The following is a 17,345-nucleotide window of genomic DNA, read 5'->3' as shown; positions in this document are numbered from 1 at the left end:
GTTCTGGGAGGCAGGACCAGGGTGCCCTCTGTGGTTTTACTGCTCAAAGCCACCTCAAAACTCTGCTCCCTGCATTCTGGTGCAGTACTCCTTGGCCACTCCATCTATGACTCCAGCAGGTCCAAGTGAGGCTTGTGGTGCAGCTCCAGAGGGTACAAGCAGTAAGCTTTGGCAACTTCCTTGTGGTGTTGACTCTGTAGACATGTAGACTGTATGAGCTGTGGGGCCATGGCAGCCTCCATCTAGAATTCAAAAAACATATTGCGAAGCCTGGGGGCCCAGGCACAAACCTACTGCAGGGTCACAGTTGCCACAGAATCTCCATCAGAGCAATGCCAAGAAGAGCTGTGGGAGTAGGGCCACTTCTGAGACCCAGAACTGTAGAGCTACCAGCTTGCAGGAGTAGCCTGGGAGAGCTACAGGCACAAGACTCCAACCCATGAGGAGTTAGTGAGGTTTACATGCGATTCAGTGGCAGATGAGAAGACAATTATCTTTTCCCGATTACTGGCCTTTTGACAGGCTTTTCAAGTAAAAGCAAAGAGTCACAATCTTTTTGTGAATAGGAATTATGATTAATTGAAACTTTTAAAAAAAGTTTCATCCACACACTCACACATTTGGTTCAGTAACAAGCCATGGTACATGAGCACTAAAAGACTGAAAGATATTTTCTTGGGATTATATACGCTCTTCTTCCTCCTTTTCCTACTGAACATGAATCACAGCATTTATTTATATATGAGCACAGTATAGTAATAAAAAGTTATTTTATTTCTTCAAACAAGATAAATAGTATATTCTATAGGTTAAAAATGTAAGGTCTGCTGTCTTATGATAGTCTCAAATTAAAAAAAAAAGGCCAAAATTATCACATATTTAATACATTTCAATCCTAGTTGTGCAAATCTGGGGGTTATCCAGGTTCGCTGCCCTTTGCTCACTGTCTCTCAAAAAGCGTTTAGGTCAGAGAGAGTATCAACCTTTTTATTCTGCCTTCTAATAAAAAGTTACACAGTGAAAGAAAATGTTATGTACACAGTGAAATTTGGTCAGAGGAACTTCTACTTTCTTCTTCTCTTCTACCTATATTGACATAGAGATTATACCAAACAATTAATGATCATATATATATATATACATATCTACCTTTTTTTTTTTTTTTTTTGAGACGGAGTCTCACTCTGTCACCCAGGCTGGAGTGCAGTAGTGTAATCTTGGCTCACTGCAACCTCCGCCTCCTGGATTCAAGCAATTCTCCTGTCTCAGCCTCCTGAGTAGCTGGGACTACTGGCACATGCTACCACGCCTGGCTAATTTTTGTATTTTTAGTAGAGACGGGTTTCACCATGTTGGTCAGGCTGGTCTCGAGCTCCTGATCTCAGCTGATCCACCCGCCTCCGCCTCCCAAAGTGCTGGGATTACAGGTGTGAGCCACAGTGCCCAGCCTAATGATCATAAATTTAAGCTAAACATTTTGCATTTATGTCAGCTTCCCCCTACTTAGAAGTACTAAAATGTCTAAATCAGGAAAATAATAATAAACCTCTTTAATTTTATCCAATCTAAAATATAAGTTTTAATAAGGAAATTAAAGGAAAAAACATAATTATATAGATAACTTCTGGGTAGGAATTATTTTTTAATATGTAACAATTTGTACAATAAAACTATACAAAACTACATATGGTCTCTAAATAAACTAAAATACCATATATTTTATAATATAAATAGCTAATACATATAACAAGTGCTATTTAATGAGTGATATAATTACGATAAATTCATCCTAAAATTTGAACTGTTAATTTTTAGATATTACCAATGTGATTTGCCATTTTGATACAGTTGTTAATAAATGATGCTCATAACTCAACCATGATTTGACATGGAGAGCCACATTAAACTATTCTAGTGACTTCCCCATTACATGGATATTCTGCTATTATTTATATTGCTGAATCCTCTCTCAGAAAAACAATTACATTTTTTTTCTAACTCATATAACACTGTCTGATATTTTAAAATATTCAATATCTCTAGTCTTGAGCAAGGAATGAAAATCATTTATTGGAATGACATTTTTAATTAGACCAAACCTAATCTTTTATGCCAAGAGGTAGCAAATAATAGTCAATCGTAGACTGTTCCTGGGCTATGTAGATTTGAATCCTAGCTCTGCTACTGAGTCTTATATAATTTCTCTCAGAGCCTCAATATCCTGGGGACAGGAACAAGATAACAATTCTATAACTCAGTGAGTTAATATAAATTTAGAACAGTGTTTAGAATGGAACAAATGCTATATAAGAATCAGCACTCATTTTTATTCATAATGACCACAAGGGTTAAGCATTTGGTATATTTTAAAAAACTCATCCCAGTAAATGGAAGAAATATTCAACAGAGTTGGTCAAGAGAGAAATCACGTTATAGGTATTCCCCAACCCCATATTTCTTTCACAGGCCCTGTGTGTCCCATGCGGCATCCCTTTTGTTCCAGAAGTACCTACCATTTTGATGGAGCTCAAAATACCCAACTGATGTCTGTCTGCTTTCCCCATCTCTCTCAAAGCCTAAGTCTTATGAAAACTACAATTCCTGCAAGGCACTCAAGAATGACTTCAATGGCAGACAGACACAGACTTGAGGCACCAGAAAGGTAGCAGATATTTACACCCAAGGAGCCAAGGCTGCTACAGGGTGAATTCCAAAGTGGACCCCTAGCAAATTCCAACAGAGCTTATCTGGTGTAGGCAGAACACAGGGTACAAACTGATCCGCTGAAGTTCCTACAGATTCAGTGGTGGTGCCTGGAAGGCAAGACTGGTATGGGAGAGAGGATGGGGGGATGGGCAGGGAGGAAGATTGAAATGAGCAACCAAGCAATTAAAAAGGATGTTGTCCTTACTGGGATGGGCAGCGTCCTGGAAGCCCTCACTGTATCAGTCATTAACCCTCTTTTACTGGATCATAGCAAAGTCAGAAGTTTCTGAAGACATGCTGTGACAGCTGGGGAGCACTCAGGGAACTCAAGGCAAAGTTTTAGCAACAAGCACAGAAGTATTTCAACCTTTTTTTTTTTTTTAATTTAAGAGATTAGGTGTCATTATGTTGCCCAAGCTGGTCTCAAATTCCTGGCCTAAAGCAATCCTCCTACCTCAGCTTCCCAAATAACAAATAGCTGGGATTACAGGTGCAAACCACCATGCCTGGCTCAAAACCAATTTTTAATAATCAATAGAGTTGTGTTGGTACACATATGTGACTATCAGCCCTGGTGTGGAGGATCAAAGGAATGAGGCTAAGGTCCAGCTTTGTCTTGGACCTGTCATACATGAGTTTTACAACTGTGTGGTTGTAAACTGCAGGCTCCAAGTATAACTTATCAAATTACAGGGATACATAACCAGAAACTCAGTACCAGAAGAAGAAAAAGTTGGAGAACCCCCAAACTTGCAGTAAATTAGTAATTAGTAACATAACTTTGTATAATAACTGTATATGTTATAGTCACGTACCAAATTGTAGAAGGAAAAAAAATTCCTCAAGCCATTTCATTATTTCTGGAATGTCAAAGAATCCAAATCTGTCCTTACAATTTTACTCACCTGCCACTTTTTCATCTGTTTCCCTGTTACCATCATCTGAATATCTTGCAAAGTCTAAAGAATCAAGGGTACTAATGCTCCCAGCTCGATCTATAATAAAGAGAAATATAAAAAAATTAAATGTGCATTTTAATTGAATTGTTAAAATAAGGAACAGGAATTCAAATACTTATAATTATTTCTAGTTAATAAACCAGTAATTCTAAGATCTAGGAGTTCTTTTTTTTTTTTTTTTGAGACGGAGTCTCGCTCTGTCGCCCAGGCTGGAGTGCAGTGGCGGGATCTCAACTCACTGCAAGCTCCGCCTCCCGGGTTCACGGCATTCTCCCGCCTCAGCCTCCCGAGTAGCTGGGACTACAGGCGCCCGCCACCTCACCCGGCTAGTTTTTTGTATTTTTTAGTAGAGATGGGGTTTCACCGTGTTAGCCAGGATGGTCTCGATCTCCTGACCTCGTGATCCACCCGTCTCGGCCTCCCAAAGTGCTGGGATTACAGGCTTGAGCCACCACGCCCGGCCTAGGAGTTCTTTTAAAACAACAACAACAAAACAAAGTAAAAATGCCAACAGCAATCAACTTTAAAAAAACCAAGTTTCCCTGCCCAAATCTCTGGCCAACTCCCAAACAATGCACACACAGGCAATATTGCAAGCAGCCCAGCTAAGGACAAAACAAACAAACAAAACAGAAATTTGAGCTGCCACCTAAGAGTTTACAGATTGAACAAGTGCCTACTGAAAGAACAGAATCCAGTCTTCATAGCCTAACACATACATCATCCATCGCACAGTCAAAAATTACTTGATACACAAAAACCAGTAAAATGTGATCCACTCCAAGAAATAAAACAATCAACAGGGACCAACTCCTAGATGATACCAGGAGATAATGGTAAAATCAGTAGACTAACATTTTATAATAGCTAGTATAACTATGCCATGTGAAGTAAAGGAATATATGTATACAATAAATGAAAGGAGTTAATATCTTAGCAAAAACTATGGAATGTAAAAAAATGCTAATAGAAATTCTAGAACTGAAATACAAGCATCTGAAATAAAACATGCCTTGTATAGCCTAATCACAGAATGGAGATGAGAGAGGAAAGGGTCAGAAATCTCAAAGATAGATTAATGGAAAGTATTCAATCTGCAGAATACAGACAAAAAAGACTGAAAAGAAAATTGACAGGGACAAGTGGAACAATAACAAAGGTCTAACATATGCAGAATTGGAGTCCACAACCAATGAGGCAAGAGATGGGACAGGTACAGGTCCAAGGTCAGAGAACATCAAGGAGGATAAATAAAGAGAAGAGAAACTTAGGCACCTATTAATCAAATTGCAAAAAACCAAAAATTTAGAAAAATATTAAAAGCGGACAGAGAAAAACAATGTTCTCATAGAGGGAAACAATGATTTGAATGACTGCTTATTCCTCATAAAAAACCATGAAACCAAAAACATCCAGTTTGGAAAAGAACAAGCAAAACTATTACTATTCACAGATGACATGATGTTATATCTAAGAAACTCTCAGGAATCCACTAAAAAACAATTAGACCTAACAAATGAGTTTTTCAAAGTTTCAGAACATGGGACCAATGCACAAAAATCAGTCAGATTTTTATACATTAGCAATGACAATCCAAAATTAAAACGAAGACAAGTTTCATTTCCAAACACATCAAAAAAAACTTAAGAATACATTTAACAAAAACATGCAAAACTTACACAGTAAAAACTACAAAACACTATCCAAAGAAATTAAAGATGATCTAAATCAACAGAAAGACAGACCAGGCTTACAGATCAGAAGATCCATATCAGGATAGCAATATTCCACAATTAATCTTCGGATTCAATGCAATTCCTATCAAAATTCCAGCTGGCTTTCTTTTTTTTCTTTCTTTCTTTTTTTTTTGCAGAAATTGAGAACTTGATGCTAAAACTCACATGGAAACAAAAAAGTCTCAGAATAGCCGAACAATCTTGAAAAGGAATAAAGATGGAGGACGGATGCTTCCTGATTTCAAACTTAAGAGTAATCAAGGCAGCACAGTTCTGGCAAACAGATATAGAACAATGCAATAGAATTGAGAGTCCAGAAATAAGCCCTTACATTTATGGTCAAGTGGTTTTTGATAATAGTACCAAGACACTTCACTGGAGAAAAGAAGTTTTTTCAACAAATTGTGTTGGGACAACCGTATATCTACATGTAAAAACAAGGAAACTGGACCACTACTTCACATTACAAGCGAAAATGGATCATAGATCCAATGTAACAGTGAAAACTGCAAAACTTTTATTAGGAAATGCAGAAGCAAATCATCATGGCCTTGGGTTAGGCAATAATTTCTTAGACATAACACAAAGCATAAGCAATGTGGTAAGCAGAAAAATGGCTCCTCCCAGATGTCCACATCCTAATCCTTAGAATGTGTGAATATGTTACTTTACATGGCAAAGTTGAAGTGAGGCTGCAGATGTTATTAAGATTGCTTATCAGCTGACCTTAAACTAGAGACATTATCCTGGGTTATTCAGATGGACCTAATGTAATCACAAAGATCTTTAAAAGTGGAGGAGGGCCATGAGCCAAGGAATTCTGGCATCCTCCAGGACCTGGAAAAGGCTTTCCCTAGAGCCTAAAATTTCCAGAACTGCCAATACCTTGATTTTAGACCATTCTGCTCAACGTAAGACCCACTGTGAGATTTATACTATGCTGCCATAAAAAAGAACAAGATCATGTCTTCTGTGGGAACAGCTGGAGGCCATTATCCTTAGCAAACTAACGTAGGAACAGAAAACCAAATACCACATGTTCTCATTTATAAATGGGAGCTAAATGAAGAGAACACATGGACACAAAGAAGGGAACAACAGACGCTGGGGCCAACTTGAAGGTAGAGGTGGAAGGAGGGAGAGGAGCAGAAAAAAAAATTACTGGATATTAGGCTTAGTACCTGAGTGACAAATTAATCTGTACAACAAATCCCCGTGACACGACTTTACCTGTATAACAAACCTGCGCATGTACCCTCAAAAGTAAAATAAAAATTAGAAAGAAAAAAAAAAGAACCATCAGGTAATAAATTTGTGTTCTTTTGAGCTGCAACGTTTTTGTCAACTTTTTAAAGTAGCCATAGGAAACTAATTAAAGGAATGAATTGATAAACTAGATTTCATCAGAATTAATTTTTTTTTTTTTTTTTTGCTTTAAAAGTCACCATGAAGAAAGTGAAAACACAATCTACACAATGGAAGAAATATGTGCAAATCAAGTACCTGTTAAGGGCCATATCTACACGATATAAAGAATTCTTATAACTCAATTAAAAAGACAGCACAATTTAAAAATGGACAAAGGGTTCTCCAAAGAAGATGTAGAAATGGCCAATGAATGAAGGAGAGATGCTCAAAAGGGAAATGATATTCATTAGGGAAATGAAAATTAAACCACAATGAGGTACATTTCAAATCAACTAGGTGGTTATAATAAAAGAGACGGTACGTTGCAGAAGATGTGGAGAAATTGAAACCCTCATACATCACTCGTCTTACTGTAAAGTGGTACAGCTGCTTTGGAAGTTTGGCAGTTCCTCCTTGAAAACATTATACTAAATAAAATAAGCCAGATACATAAGGCTACATGGCTATATACTGTATGATCATTCATATAAAATGTCCAAAGTTGGCAAATCCATAGAAACACAAAGTTGATTTTAGCTGGCATCATAGGAGAATGGGTAGTGACTGCTAATAGGTATAGGGTTTTTTTTGGGGGTGATAAAAATGTTCTGGAATTAGAGTAGTGATAGTTGTACAGTTTTGTAAATGCACAGAGAACCACCAAATTGTACACTTTAAAACGGAGAATTGATGGTATATGAATTATTTTTCACTTTAATAAAAAGACAAGACAATAGTGTTGGTGACAATGTGGAGAAACTGGAATCCTTATATCTACCTGGTGGGAATGGTATGGACATTTTGGAAAACAGTTCAGCAGTTTCTTAAAAGGCTACAGAGTTATCTAGCATAGTACAGTAATTCTACTTCCACCTAAAGAGAAAGGACAATATATGTACACACAAAATCTTGTACATAATTATTCATAGCAGCATTATTCACAATGGCAAACAAAGTGGAAACAACTAAATATCTGTCCATTGATAAATGAAGAAATAAAATGTGTTATATATCCATACAATAGAATGTTATTCAGCAATAAAAAGGATGGAACTTTTGAAACATGCTACAACAATGGATGAACTCTGAAAACATTACGCTGACAGAAGACAGTTACAAAAGAACCACATATTGTATGATTTCTATCTATATAAATTGCACAGAATAGGTAAATATATAGTGATAGAAAGTCTATCTCTATAGACACAGAGATTAGTGATTGGAGTTTGAGGGGAAAAATGGAGTGTATGCCAATGGATAAGAGATTTGTTTCGGGGATTATGAACAGGCTGCAAAAGCAAATTAGGTAATGGTTGTACAATTCTGTAAATATACTAAAAATGAATGGAAATATACTAAAAACCAATGAATTGTACACTTTAAATGAGGCTGAGGTGGGAGGATCACTTGAACCCACGAGTTCAAGACCAGCCTGGTAGGCAACATAGCAAGACCCTGTCTCTACAAAAAAGTAAAGGCAGAAGGAAAGAACAAACAAGTGTATAAGTTTTCAAAGTGTGGACAAGTTGTGTATGAATAGCACTTACAATGTACAGAAGCTGCAGAGCTGGGGAGTGGTTGGGGGGAGGTGGCAGGCAAGTCATGACAGCTGAGGCTAGGTAGGTTGTAAAGTAGTAGGAAAGACATTTTAACAGCTTCTCTATTAAATTTTACACACAGGGAACCTTTTTTTTTTTTTTAATCCAGCTAATGTTTAAAAAGGGACAAATAAGAGGCTATTGTCAACCCTTTGTTAAATCATGTTACTTGCACAGTACTTAAAGTATACATATTGATCTAAAGGAATGGATTATTTGTGTTTAGAAAGCACAATCTCGACAAATGAATGGAAGTTATAGGAATACAGATTTAGACTCTCCCTTGGGCTCTCCCGTCACCTTTTAAAACAGTACATCACAATAATCAAGATGGTTGAATCTTCAAATAGGGCTATGTCATTATCATTATCAATGTACCACTTCCCTTTAAATCCCTATTAAGAGAACTAAATGAAATTCTACATATGTCATTCTTCTTAAACACTGTTTCTGTCTGGAGAAACATTTAATTTCCCTGCAGTTTAATTATACATGATAAGTAACAGCTTGCAGGCTGTCCTTTACCAGTCTGGCCAACATGGTGAAACCCCATTTCTACTAAAAACACAAAAACTAGCCGGATATGGTAGCAGGTACCTACAATCCCAGTTACTCTGGAGGCAGAGGTTGCAGTGACCTGAGATTGTGCCACTGCCCTCCAGCCTGGGTGACAGAATGAGTCTCTGTCTCAAAAAACAAACAAACAAACAAACAAACAAAAAGCTTGCTATCTATCAACTTAAGTTTTTGTTTGTTTGTTTTGGATATAGGGTCTTGCTCTGTTGCCCAGGCTGGAATGCAGTGATACAATCATGGCTTACTGTAGCCTCGACTTCCTGGGCTCACATGATCCTCCCACCTCAGCCTCCTAGTTAGCTAGGACAATGAGCCACCAGGCCTGACTAATTTAAAAAAATTTATAGGGACAGGGTCTCGCCATGTTGCCCTGGCTCGTCTCAAACTCCTAGGTTTGAGCAATCCTCCTGCCTTGGCCTCCCAAAGTGCTGGGATTATAGGCGAGAACCACCACACCCAGTCTAATTTAAGTTTTAAGACAACATAAACAAAAATAATAATGACAGAAAGCCAAATATTACAGTACTCCTCATTATAACATAGTTTCTTTCAGCACAAGCTAAGAAATACCAAATACAGTAACCACAGGCATCTCAAAAAGTTAGTATTAAAAATGTGCTGAACTCAGGACTACTATTGAGCAATTTAAAAATAAAGTAAAAAACTGACATATGCAATAATATGAGTGAATCTCAAATGCTTTATGCTGAAAGAAGCCTTATAGGAGTACCTACAATATTTCATTTATACAAAGTTTTTAGAACAGGCAATAGTAATTTATGGTAGGAAAAAATTAATAGTGGTTCTTGTGGTAAAGGGCTAGAAGGGGTAGGAACTGACTGGAAAGGGCCTTGAGGGAACTTTCCAGGGTAATGGTAATATTGTATATATAATAGGAGTTTGGGTTACTACAGGTGCATCCTTTGTTCAAACTTATCAAATGGTACACTTAATATTTATATATTTTACTGTCTTAAAATATTACCTCAAAACCTCCACAATTTTAAAATATTGAGCTCTAATTAATGATATGCACGCTAAAGCATTAAGTGTACTGATATGTGCAACTTAATTTGAAATTCATGAAAAATAAGATGGACTGTTGATGGAGAAATGGCTGAAAAGATGTATTGATAAGAGATAAACCAAGTATGGTTAACTGGGATTAGGTGGTGGATGTACGGGTATAAAATTCTTTTAACTTGTCTGTACGCTTTGAACTTTTCATAATAAAAAGTTAAAGAAATAAAACATGGATGTATGGGGGTAAAATGAGCTAACACTGATCAGGATCCATTAATAATCAAGGTTCAATCCTGGAAAACAGCTATTCTTATTGTCTTAAATAAACAAACAAAAAATTTGTGTTTTTCTTTCTCTGTTTGAAATTGAACCAAAGCTAGACCATGAATCACTAAAAGAAAGGAAACAAATTTCAAAATATTGTGGATAAACTTTATAAGGCTTTTTACTAATAGACCTTTCAAATAACCGAAAATATACAATGCAAACTGGAATAAACCATTGAGTTATAAGTATATCTGCCTTGGTAAATAACTAATATGACATACTATAAAATGGAGGGCTGAGTGTGGTGGCTCATACCTATAATCCGAGCACTTTGGGAGGCTGAGGTAGGGGACTGTTTGAGGGGTTTGAGACCAGCCTGGGAAACGTAGTGAGACATTGTCTCTACAAAAACTCGAAAAATTAGTTGGGCATGGTGGCACATTCCTGTAGACCCCACTAGGAGGCTGAGGTGGGAGGACTGCTTGAGCTGAGAAGGGTGAGGCTGTAATGAGTCATGAGTGAGACACGGCACTCCAGCCTGGGTGACAGAGGGAGACTGTGTCTCAAAAAATAAATGCATAAATAAATAAAATAAAATGAAGTTCCTGGATTACTATGCAATACCTAAAATTTCCAGTTCTTTAAAACAAAATTAATCTAACTACTTTTCTCCAATATTTTTATTACACTATAAATGATTATTCCTTCCAATTATTAAAAAAAGTATTATAAATAATTATAAAATAAAAGTACATAGAAGACTAGATAAATCATCCTAACACCACTAATACTGGGGATAAGGGCAGTATATCATCAATTTTTTTCCCTGAATTTCTAAATATTCTTTTTTGAACTTTCCCCCATATATAAGTATGTAAAGATATTTGTGTAAAAAATAGAATAAATTTATATATACAATTTTATATCTTGTTTTTTTGTTTTTTTTTTGAGACAGGCTCTTACTCTGTCATTGAGGCTGGAGTGCAGTGGCATGATCATAGCTCACTGTAACCCAAAACTCCTGGGCTCATGTGATCCTCCCACCTCAGCCTTCCAAGTAGCTAGGACTAGAGATGTGCCACCACTGCTGACTGACTTTTTAAATTTTTTTGTAGAGATGGGTCTCATTATGTTGCCCAGGCTGGTGTCAAATTCCTGGCCTCAAGCAGTCCTCCTGCCTTGGCTTCCCGAAGTGCTGGGATCACATATGTATCACTTTTTACAAATGAAGCTTATATAATGAGAAATTACAATATTATTAAGGCTATTGATACATACTGCTTTCCAAAATAAGTATACATAGCAATTTGAATTCCACCAATAGTATGTAATAGCATTTGTCAAAGTTCAGTATTATTATTTTTAATCTTCACCAATTTAACATACTATAAAATTATATTTTGTTTAATTATGTATCTCTTTGATTTCTAGTGAACTTGGACATTCTTTTTTTTTTGTTTTGTTTTAATGAGACAGAGTTTCACTGTCACCAGGCTGGAGTGCAGTGGCGCAATCTCAGCTCACTGCAACCTCCGCCTCCCAGGTTCAAGCAATTCTCCTGCCTCAGCCTTCCGAATAGCTGGGGCTACAGGCGCCCGCCACCACGCCCAGCTAATTTTTTGCATTTTTAGTAGAGATGGGGTTTCACCATGTTGGCCAGGATGGCCTCGATCTCTTGACCTCGTGATCTGCCGCCTTGGCCTCCCAAAGTGCTGATATGACAGGTGTGAGTCTCCACGTCCCGCCACTTTCTTTCAAAAATATATTGACCATCTATTTTTGGGGTTCATGTGTGAATTATCTATTCATGCCTTTTGATCTTGCATTTAATACCTAGATATTCCTGATATATTAATTGATTTGGCCATTGCTGCCCTAAGCAGAAACTCCACTTGAGTACTATCTTCTCTTTTCTTAGGCCCATGTCGCGGTGCCTTATTACCTACTCTGAAGTCTCTAACCTGCGTAGGAAAACATGTACACCCAATGGTGAACTTTTATCAACCAATATTCTGGTGCTATGATACCAGGCTTCACTGTTTTATTCCTCACTTTAATAGAATGTTAGGTATGGTGTTGGCTGTTAATTTCAGATAAATATTTCTTATTAAATATCCATCTATTATTAGTTTACTAAGTCTTTTTCATCTTCCTTCTAATATTTTAAATCATATATACAAGCTTAGATTAGAGCTACTTTGGTCATGAGACATTGTTCTTCAATAATACTATTATTATTTCTCTAAAGGTTTTAAAAAACTCATTTATTCAACAGGGAGACTCTTTGGGGAAAGCAAACATACACTTTAATCTTCAACTTGGCATTATTATGGCCATTGAAAAATATATTTTCTAATTTTTTATAGTTCCAAGCCAACAACTTCATATTCTCCAAGAAAAAAAAGCTCTGATGTCTTTTAATATAATAAATATGATGTCACAAAAGAAAAACAATCTCTCAATTCATTAAAATCTACTCCATCTTGTCAGAAAGAAAAATTATTTATGGAAGAAAGTAATTCTAACCCTATATGGACTTTGGATTTTAAGACTAATAACAGGTTATATTAAAGCTTCAAGGTAAATGTGCTTCTTTAGATTAAGCCACAATTCTTTTCCAAGAGAAGCAAATGCCCTTTGTGTTCCAAATGTCCTAATGTACAAGAAGAGTTTGGAAAAATTAGCCTCTTTTATTAAGAATCTACCATATTTCAATAGGAAGTATTTTAACTACAGAGCATTTCTTCAAATACCAGGATGCCTATTGTGTAACTTCTTAACAATCCACTTTATAACTCAGAAACAAATAATCAGGTACTTTCATCACAGTTGGTAAACTGGTAAAACCTGTTCATAAGTTTTATCAAGTATGAGAACTAAACCTATTATACACAGTCGTGCAGATGGATTTTTTAAATCACATACAAAAGTAGTTTTATTTATATTTACATTTACTATTTTAGTACTGCTGAAAAAATAGGTTTTTACTATAATTGAAAAACTTAGTCTCAGATCCTTGAAAATTACATGGCACTTTAAGAACCAAATGCATCAGAAAATGGACCAGCTGTCGACTAATAAGAGTATTAGGTAATTTAAATATTTATTGAACAACTACTGTGTACTAGGTCACTGACAGGAATAGCAAAATATTAAAGTATAATTTTTTTTTAAAGGACATGGATATATAAGTTTAAGTATTTATGTTTATATATGCTTACATCTGCATTGTTTTTATAAACATGCACAATCCATTATTAATAATAACTGACTCTGAGGAGCAGAATGTACATTTTTCACTACATATTTCTCTTTGTATTATCTGAACTTTTTGTTTTTATTTTTGGTATTTTCCCCCATAGTCACACTTAATATGTACTTCAATAGGGGGACTTTATAATTTAAAAATCATGAAAGTATCCAATTCACAATTAAATGGAAAAAAATCAAGCAATTCGCTTTATATTACAATTCTTTCAGTAAAGATGATTTATTGAACCATGCTTAAAAAAATCTGTCATGAGAAAGAAATATATAATTATAAATTAAATAAATATAAAGATACTGCTAATGAAAGACTTACTTTAAAAGTAATTCTATTTAAACCTGAGGTTGTGTGTAAACATTTTAAAATGTTATTCATAGGCCGGGCGCGGTAGCTCACGCCTGTAATCCCAGCACTTTGGGAGGCTGAGATGGGCGGATCACGAGTTCAGGAGATCGAGATCATCCTGGCTGAAACGGTGAAATTCTGTCTCTACTAAAAATACAAAAAATTAGCTGGGCATGGTGGCACGCGCCTGTAGTCCCAGCTACTTGGGAGGCTGAGGCAGGAGAATCGCTGGAACCCGGGAGGCAGAGGTTGCAGTAAGCTGAGATCTGCACTCCAGCCTGGGCAACAGAGCATGTCTCTGCCTCAAGAAAAGAAAGAAAAAAAGAAAAAAAAAGTTATTCACTTAAGGAGGGATCTCAGAGATGTATGTCAAAGAAAGAGCCCATAAGCCTACTTCTAAAATATGAAAGTTAAAAAAATTTAAGACTATAAATTTTCTACTTTGGAAATAATGTAAAATTCATTCAATACTAATGAAAACTTTCTTTTATGTGGGCATTGTATTTATAAACACCAGAGTAAAACCACAAAGGTACTCTGCCTCCTCCCACTCAAGGTCACTTCTGAAATTATCTGGACGGCCTAGGTATACTAGTAACCTTGGTGATAAAGAAAAGAAAGATGTGAAACACTTTACAATACACGTGATACACCAGAAGAGAAAGGCTAATTTCTGGATAGACCAGGATCTTGGTCTATCTTTTCTTTAAAAAAAAAAAAGTTGGGGACAGCCTTTTACTTTTAGCAACTGCAGCACTCACATTTATATTTTCCTGATCCTCAATTCTTCTCCAATGATGGGGTTAATTTTTCACTGACCCCTATGTCCAAAATATTTGAGAGTTAAAAGGAATTTTTAAGATAGTACAATCCCCTCACTTTAACAGATGAGAGAACTGAAGTTATGTACTTATGCAGTATTTACTAAGCTATAGTGAGGAGTACAAAGATAAAACTTCGGTAAAACTTTGTCCTTGTCTTAAGGAAGCTTATAAATCATTGGAATTAAGTCATATACATGGATAACAATAATACAATTGACTTACTTTATCTTAAAGGTTAAAAAATTAATCTGTGAGCAAGCCAGAAGAAGAATTCAAGCCTCCCAGTTTGCAGCCCATTGTCTTTTTCTCTCTGTCACAAGGTTTCAGAAAGAGGGGAACTTCAAAGTCAAGATTTAAACTTGGGAAGAAACTTACATGCTAAAACTTTACTGACAAGCTATTCACTTAAAATTTCTATAATACAGGATGACTTTATCATATGAAAAGCTATTAGTAAAGAGAATGATTACTGTTAATGCTGACAACAATAGTAATTATTATTAACATTCTTTTTGACCACTTATTCTGTGCCAGATACTTTACACAGATAACTTTTCATAACAACCCCATGCTAAAGGAGTCATTACCATCTGCATTTTACAGTAAAGGAAACAAAGACTATCCAGAGTCATGCAATGAGGGAGTGGCAGAATACAAATATGAACTCAAGCTCTCCAACAGCAAAGCCTGAGCTCTAAACCATCGGTTCTCTTGAACAATATGTAAGAGCATCCAGGTTCTGATCGCCTAGATTCCAGGTAAGTTGGGTTTGATACTGTGAATGGCCTCAGAAACACAGCCTTGATGGAATCTTGCTCAGACAGAGTTGAGGAAATCGGATATAAAGTAAAAGGTTAATTTTCACAAGAAAATATTCCCTACTTATAAATGTATAGGAAACTACTACCTAAAGATCAATTCTTTAACATAACTTCAATATTTACTGAAAGCTTGTATCCCAGGCACAATATTAAGTACTGGTGATACATAGATAAATTTTCTATAAACTGTCTACCTTAGGCATTTGTGCTAGGCATGAAAGAGGACAATACAAGACCTACAAGCTAACATCTTAAAAAAAATCTAGTCAGCTAAAACATCTACACACAAACATTTCAATAATATTATTAAGAGTTAATTAGGAACACATGTTCACAGGTCTGTATATAATTAATTTCCATAAGTGGAACAGACAAAAAAAACCTCTCAAGTTCAGAAGATTTAGAGATCACTATGGGCTGGAGAAGCTTTTGGGAAAGGAAGGAATATAAACAGGACCTTCCTTTAAGGATGCACAGAATTTAGAAAAAATATGGAACAGAGGACAAGTATTCCACGAGAAGAAAAAATAATGTGGACAAGGGCGCCAGGCAAGAAAACATAATATTAATATAAATATAATAAATATAAATATTCAAGAAAATATAAGGCATGTTTCAAGGGAAAAATGAAGAAACAATGTGAGTAGAATAAAGGTTTTGCATATGGACAACATGGTTGAAAGGGCAGGAAGAGGCAAAACTAAAGGGATAACTTTATTATACATAGCCACAATAAAATATTTTAAAGCCACTTTTATACTTTAACAAATACACCATACAAAAATAGAAGAAATTTAAAAATTCCTAGTGAGGTTTATACATTTTTTTCCTGTCATATATATTTTTTATTACTAAAAAAGGTTTGAAAAAGTTGTTTTGGACAGGAGGAAGCAATTTTATTTAAAAGACTTTAGGTAGAATGACAAGAATGAATAACTCTTTAAAATCAAGTCAGAGTAAGAATGGAGGAAGAGATTAAAGCTATAGGATAAGGCTAAAACTGACGGTATAAATGTGAGCTAAAGTCTGAACTAAGGGAGCACACAAGCACACACTCATAGGTGGTTAGAAGGAACAGAAACGTCAACGATACTATCTTGAGCAATCTTACCCACCCACAACAGGACTAGCTGGTTTCAAAAACAAACGAACATTATTTCTGACGGCTGAGGATTTTTGACTTCATAGGTGAGAAAATCTGGAAGGCTACACCCATGATTGCAACTGTGTTCTACTCCTCCTTAAGGTTTTGTCATGCTCCGTGACTACATCAGAAACTTACAAGTAGCCATGCAGCAAACCCTGAAGATTAAAAAAAAAGAGAGCACAAGCTAATTTGGCCTTGTTAGTTTATTTCACGCAGAGGGACAGTTGATGACTATATCTGGCTGCCAGCTGAGGTTTGGTTGATCCTGGGCTTTGCCCAGATATCCTACAATCACATGTAGGATGTGAATATCCTAATTTTGATTAAGTTTAATGCTACACAGTGTGGGTGCCTTGATGAAATGAAGTGATGCTTCAGGCGGATTATTCATCTGTGACTTAGTGTGGTGCTATGGTTTGTCACTCTAATTATTTTTAAATGATCAATTTTGTACTACCTGGCTTGCCTTCTGCATTAAGAAGTGATTTACCCCAGGTGAAAGAGCTAGTAAGTGGCAGAGACAGAATTGAAGATCAGACATTGGTACAAGTCCAGTGGTCTTCAAACAATAGGCTGAATTCAAAATTATAGTTGCTGGCCGGGCGCGGTGGCTCAAGCCTGTAATCCCAGCACTTTGGGAGGCCGAGACGGGCGGATCACGAGGTCAG

The 17,345-nt window shown here is 36.2% G+C and overlaps 1 protein-coding gene across 10 annotated transcripts in view; it reads right to left on the bottom strand.

Moving 5' to 3' along the window:
- RELCH (RAB11 binding and LisH domain, coiled-coil and HEAT repeat containing) overlaps positions 1 to 17,345 on the bottom strand; it is a 121,658-nt gene that overhangs the window by 93,383 nt on the left and 10,930 nt on the right. For all 10 annotated transcript variants that reach the window (XR_003116686.1, XR_003116688.1, XR_003116687.1 and 7 more), the window contains exon 2: positions 3,612 to 3,701. Coding sequence is in view for 6 of the 10 variants with exons in the window: in XM_025365502.1 (XP_025221287.1) it covers positions 3,612 to 3,701 (90 nt within the window). In the remaining 4 variants the exon portion in view is untranslated. The remainder of the gene's footprint in view (positions 1 to 3,611; positions 3,702 to 17,345) is intronic.

This window comes from Theropithecus gelada, chromosome 18 (assembly GCF_003255815.1).
Source record: "Theropithecus gelada isolate Dixy chromosome 18, Tgel_1.0, whole genome shotgun sequence".
Taxonomy (NCBI): domain Eukaryota; kingdom Metazoa; phylum Chordata; class Mammalia; order Primates; family Cercopithecidae; genus Theropithecus; species Theropithecus gelada.
Note: the sequence above shows the minus strand (reverse complement) of the source record. Positions and strands in the feature narration are given on the sequence as shown.